General features: G+C 43.2%; 1 protein-coding gene across 3 annotated transcripts in view; it reads right to left on the bottom strand.

The window, feature by feature from the left end:
- Positions 1-461: 461 nt before the first annotated feature.
- The window catches only part of ralylb (RALY RNA binding protein like b), a 197,881-nt gene continuing 192,688 nt past the window's right edge, over positions 462-5,654 (bottom strand). For all 3 annotated transcript variants that reach the window (XM_087790265.1, XM_087790264.1, XM_087790267.1), the window contains exons 7-9: positions 4,781-4,938; positions 3,088-3,123; positions 462-641 (exon numbers count right to left, since the gene is read on the bottom strand). In XM_087790265.1, coding sequence (XP_087646391.1) covers positions 3,091-3,123; positions 4,781-4,938 — 191 coding nt within the window. In that variant the 3' untranslated portion in view covers positions 462-641; positions 3,088-3,090. The remainder of the gene's footprint in view (positions 642-3,087; positions 3,124-4,780; positions 4,939-5,654) is intronic.

Genomic DNA, 5,654 nt, shown 5'->3' with positions numbered 1-5,654 from the left:
GAAGATGAGGATGATGGAGGAAGAGGAGGAAGAGGAGGATGACGGAGGAGGAGGAGGATGACGGAGGAGGAGGAGGATGACGGAGGAAGAGGAGGATGACGGAGGAGGAGGAAGATGACAGAGGAAGAGGAGGAAGAGGAGGAAGAGGAGGAAGAGGAGGATGACGGAGGAAGAGGAGGATGACGGAGGAAGAGGAAGATGACGGAGGAGGAGGAGTAAGAGGAGGATGACGGAGGAGGAGGAGGATGACGGAGGAAGAGGAAGATGACGGAGGAGGAGGAGTAAGAGGAGGATGACGGAGGAGGAGGAGGATGACGGAGGAGGAGGAAGATGACGGAGGAGGAGGAAGCGTCGCAGCCTCGCCTGCACAACACGCTCATCTCGGCCGGAGGTTCGTCACAAGTACGAATCCAGGAGAAACTGATGAAGGTTTTGGTTTATTGTTCAGCAAACGACAGACATGAGTTGATCACACGTTTAATCTTCAGGAAATATACAGGAGGGCAAATGAAAAGAGGGAAATCCTCGAGTGTGTGTTTGTGTGCGACGCCTCCATTGTCGTCAGGCTCTTGAACACAACTTACAGTCCAGTGTTTGTGTCTCGATTCCTCGCGATCTCTGCAGCCACGAGGCCCACGAGCCTGGAGAGACGAGCGGAGATTAGGTCCAAACGAATGTGACGAGGATTAAGATTCTCTTTGATAATGTTGGGCGAGAGAAGCTGATTATTATTGTGACGCGATCTTATGTTGACACTGAAATAACATGACTGTGTGTGTCTGTGTGTGTTTGTGTGTGTTTTTGTGTGTGTGTGTTTGAGTGTGTCTGTGTGTGTTTGTGTCTGTGTGTGTTTGTGTCTGTGTGTGTTTGTGTCTGTGTGTGTTTGTGTCTGTGTTTGTATCTGTGTGTGTTTGTGTCTGTGTGTGTTTGTGTCTGTGTGTGTTTGTGTCTGTGTGTGTTTGTGTCTGTGTGTGTTTGTGTCTGTGTGTGTTTGTGTCTGTGTGTGTTTGTGTCTGTGTGTGTTTGTGTCTGTGTGTGTTTGTGTCTGTGTGTGTTTGTGTCTGTGTGTGTTTGTGTCTGTGTTTGTATCTGTGTGTGTTTGTGTCTGTGTGTGTTTGTGTCTGTGTGTGTTTGTGTCTGTGTGTGTTTGTGTCTGTGTTTGTATCTGTGTGTGTTTGTGTCTGTGTGTGTTTGTGTCTGTGTGTGTTTGTGTCTGTGTGTGTTTGTGTGTATCTGTTTATCCGTGTGTGTCTGTGTTTGTATCTGTGTGTGTTTGTGTCTGTGTGTGTTTGTGTCTGTTTGTGTTTGTGTTTGTGTCTGTGTGTGTTTGTGTCTGTGTGTGTTTGTGTCTGTGTTTGTATCTGTGTGTGTTTGTGTCTGTGTGTGTTTGTGTCTGTGTTTGTATCTGTGTGTGTTTGTGTCTGTGTGTGTTTGTGTCTGTGTTTGTGTGTGTCTGTGTGTGTTTGTGTCTGTGTGTGTTTGTGTCTGTGTTTGTATCTGTGTGTGTTTGTGTCTGTGTGTGTTTGTGTCTGTGTGTGTTTGTGTGTGTCTGTGTGTGTTTGTGTCTGTGTGTGTTTGTGTCTGTTTGTATCTGTGTGTGTTTGTGTCTGTGTTTGTATGTGTGTGTTTGTGTCTGTGTGTGTTTGTGTGTGTTTGTGTCTGTGTTTGTATCTGTGTGTGTTTGTGTCTGTGTGTGTTTGTGTCTGTGTGTGTTTGTTTGTGTCTGTGTGTGTTTGTGTCTGTTTGTGTCTGTGTGTGTTTGTGTCTGTGTGTGTTTGTGTCTGTTTGTGTTTGTGTCTGTGTGTGTTTGTGTCTGTGTGTGTTTGTGTCTGTGTGTGTCTGTGTGTGTTTGTGTCTGTGTGTGTTTGTGTCTGTGTGTGTTTGTTTGTGTCTGTGTGTGTTTCTGTCTGTTTGTGTCTGTGTGTGTTTGTGTCTGTGTGTGTTTGTGTCTGTTTGTGTTTGTGTCTGTGTGTGTTTGTGTCTGTGTGTGTTTGTGTCTGTGTGTGTCTGTGTGTGTTTGTGTCTGTGTGTGTTTGTGTCTGTGTGTGTTTGTGTCTGTGTGTGTTTGTTTGTGTCTGTGTGTGTTTGTGTCTGTTTGTGTCTGTGTGTGTTTGTGTCTGTGTGTGTTTGTGTCTGTTTGTGTTTGTGTCTGTGTGTGTTTGTGTCTGTGTGTGTTTGTGTCTGTGTGTGTCTGTGTGTGTTTGTGTCTGTGTGTGTTTGTGTCTGTGTGTGTTTGTGTCTGTGTGTGTTTGTGTCTGTGTGTGTTTGTGTCTGTGTGTGTTTTTGTGTATCTGTTTATCTGTTTGTGTATGTGTTTGTATCTGTGTGTGTTTGCGTCTGTGTTTATATCTGTGTGTCTGTTTGTGTCTGTGTTTGTATCTGTGTGTGTTTGTGTCTGTGTGTGTATGTGTGTATCTGTTTATCCGTTAGTGTCTGTGTTTGTATCTGTGTGTGTTTGTGTCTGTGTGTGTTTGTGTCTGTGTTTGTATCTGTGTGTGTTTGTGTCTGTGTGTGTTTGTTTGTGTCTGTGTGTGTTTGTGTCTGTTTGTGTCTGTGTGTGTTTGTATGTATCCGTTTATCCGTGTGTGTCTGTGTTTGTATCTGTGTGTGTTTGTGTCTGTGTGTGTTTGTGTGTATCTGTTTATCCGTGTGTGTCTGTGTTTGTATCTGTGTGTGTTTGTGTCTGTGTGTGTTTGTGTGTATCTGTTTATCCGTGTGTGTCTGTGTTTGTGTCTGTGTGTGTTTGTGTCTGTGTGTGTTTGTGTGTATCTGTTTATCCGTTTGTGTCTGTTTTTGTATCTGTGTGTGTTTGTGTCTGTGTGTGTATCTGTTTATCCGTTTGTGTCTGTGTTTGTATCTGTGTGTGTTTGTGTCTGTGTGTGTTTGTGTGTATCTGTTTATCCGTTTGTGTCTGTTTTTGTATCTGTGTGTGTTTGTGTCTGTGTGTGTTTGTTTGTGCCAGTTTGTGTCTGGGAATTGAGTGTGTCTGTGCGTGTTGAGTGAGTTCCTGTGTGTATATCTTTGACGAGTGTGTGTCTGTGTGTGTTAAATGTGTCACTAGTGTAAGATGTCGTGACAAACTCTCACCTCTCAGTTGTCGATGTCGGACACGTGATTCTCCATCTGCACACGGAGACACAAGCAGGAAGTGAAGATCAGCTGATGTTCGTTTATATCAATGTTGAGGTTTGACCTTCATCCTCAGTTTGACCTTCATCGTCAGTTTGACCTTGATCATCAGTTTGACCTTCATCATCAGTTTGACCTTCATCATCAGTTTCACCTTCATTGCCAGTTTAACCTTCATCGTCAGTTTGACCTTCATCGCCAGTTTAACCTTCATCATCAGTTTGACCTTCATCGCCAGTTTAACCTTCATCATGAGTTTAACCTTCATCATCAGTTTGACCTTCATCGCCAGTTTGACCTTCATCGCCAGTTTAACCTTCATCATGAGTTTAACCTTCATCATGAGTTTAACCTTCATCATCAGTTTGACCTTCATCATCAGTTTCACCTTCATTGCCAGTTTAACCTTCATCATGAGTTTGACCTTCATCATGAGTTTGACCTTCATATCCAGTTTGACCTTCATCGCCAGTTTAACCTTCATCATGAGTTTAACCTTCATCATCAGTTTGACCTTCATCATCAGTTTCACCTTCATTGCCAGTTTAACCTTCATCATGAGTTTGACCTTCATCATGAGTTTGACCTTCATCATCAGTTTGACCTTCATCGCTAGTTTAACCTTCATCATGAGTTTAACCTTCATCATCAGTTTGACCTTCATCATCAGTTTCACCTTCATCATGAGTTTAACCTTCATCATGAGTTTAACCTTCATCATCAGTTTTACCTTCATCGCCAGTTTAACCTTCATCATCAGTTTGACCTTCATCATCAATTTCACCTTCATTGCCAGTTTAACCTTCATCATGAGTTTGACCTTCATCATCAGTTTGACCTTCATCACCAGTTTGACCTTCATCATCAGTTTCACCTTCATCATGAGTTTAACCTTCATTATCAGTTTTACCTTCATCGCCAGTTTAACCTTCATCATGAGTTTGACCTTCATCATCAGTTTGACCTTCATCGCTAGTTTAACCTTCATCATGAGTTTAACCTTCATCATCAGTTTGACCTTCATCATCAGTTTCACCTTCATCATGAGTTTAACCTTCATCATGAGTTTAACCTTCATCATCAGTTTTACCTTCATCATCAGTTTTACCTTCATCGCCAGTTTAACCTTCATCATGAGTTTGACCTTCATGGTCAAAGTTCAACATTTGTCTTTAATAGTGTCTAAGAATCTCTTCTATTACAACAGATCAACTTGTGTTACTTTGTTCTTTCTTCACACAGTCAAACATGCACACAACCTGTTTGTGCGTGTGTCTTTGTGTGTGTCTTTGTGTTTGTATCTGTGTGTCATGGTGTGTGTCTGTTTGTATCTGTGAGCCTCTGTGTGTGTTGATTCTGTATCTCTGTCTGTGTCTTTGTGTGTCTTTGTGTGTGTGTTTGTGCTTGTATCTGTGTGTCATGGTGTGCGTCTGTTTGTATCTGTGTGCCTCTGTGTGTGTCGATTCTGTATCTCTGTGTGTGTCAGCGTGTGTCTGTGTCTGTGCGTCACTGTGTGTTTGTGTGTGTGTTTGTGTTTGTATCTGTGCGTCATGGTGTGTGTCTGTTTGTATATGTGTGCCTCTGTGTGTGTCGATTCTGTATCTCTGTGTGTGTCAGCGTGTGTGTGTGTGTGTTTGAGTCTCACACTCACCATGTGTTCGCTGCCGTTCTCGTCGTAGTCGTCGTCGCCTCCGTCCGTCATCTCTCCTGCCTCGACCTCCAGCGGCTCCTCGCCCCCCTCGTCCCCGGAGTGAAACGCCGTCTCGTCTTCGTTCAGCGAGTTGTTGTCGTCGTACTTCCTCTGAGCGTCTGGTGGAGAGCAGTCGAGGTCAGGGGTCACTTCTCAGAACAGACGGCAAGACTGTCATGAAGGAGGGGTAGGTGTTCATTTCAATGTTCTCATCAACTAACGATCAATCCTGGAAGTCTCCACCTCCTCGCTGGACTTGTTGTGTAAACAAAGCGTGATTACAGCTGGAGGAGGAGTGAAGCTATTATTACGTCATAATGGACTCTTGTAACCTCTCGTTCGTCCAGATTTCAGAGCAAAGTAATGAGTGTAAAACATGGTCATGATGAGGAACTAACTGCATCTTGATGTGTTGGTGAAGCTTCATGAAACAGTGTCATGTTGTTCAGAGGTCAGTAGGTTTCGCCATCACTTTAAAAATGATGTTTCATTATAACACTTCAGAGTTCAAAACAAAATAGTGCAGAGATGCCATCTAGTGGACTCTGAAGATAAAGACACTGTTTCATGAAGCTTCATCAACACATCACTACCATCTAGTGGACTCTGAAGATAATGACACTGTTTCATGAAGCTTCATCAACACATCACTACCATCTAGTGGACTCTGAAGATAATGACACTGTTTCATGAAGCTTCATCAACACATCACTACCATCTAGTGGACTCTGAAGATAATGACACTGTTTCATGAAGCTTCATCAACACATCACTACCATCTAGTGGACTCTGAAGATAATGACACTGTTTCATGAAGCTTCATCAACACATCACT

The sequence above is a fragment of the Callionymus lyra genome, chromosome 4 (assembly GCF_982586985.1).
Source record: "Callionymus lyra chromosome 4, fCalLyr1.hap1.1, whole genome shotgun sequence".
Lineage (NCBI taxonomy): Eukaryota > Metazoa > Chordata > Actinopteri > Syngnathiformes > Callionymidae > Callionymus > Callionymus lyra.
This window is presented reverse-complemented; position numbering and strand designations above follow the sequence as displayed.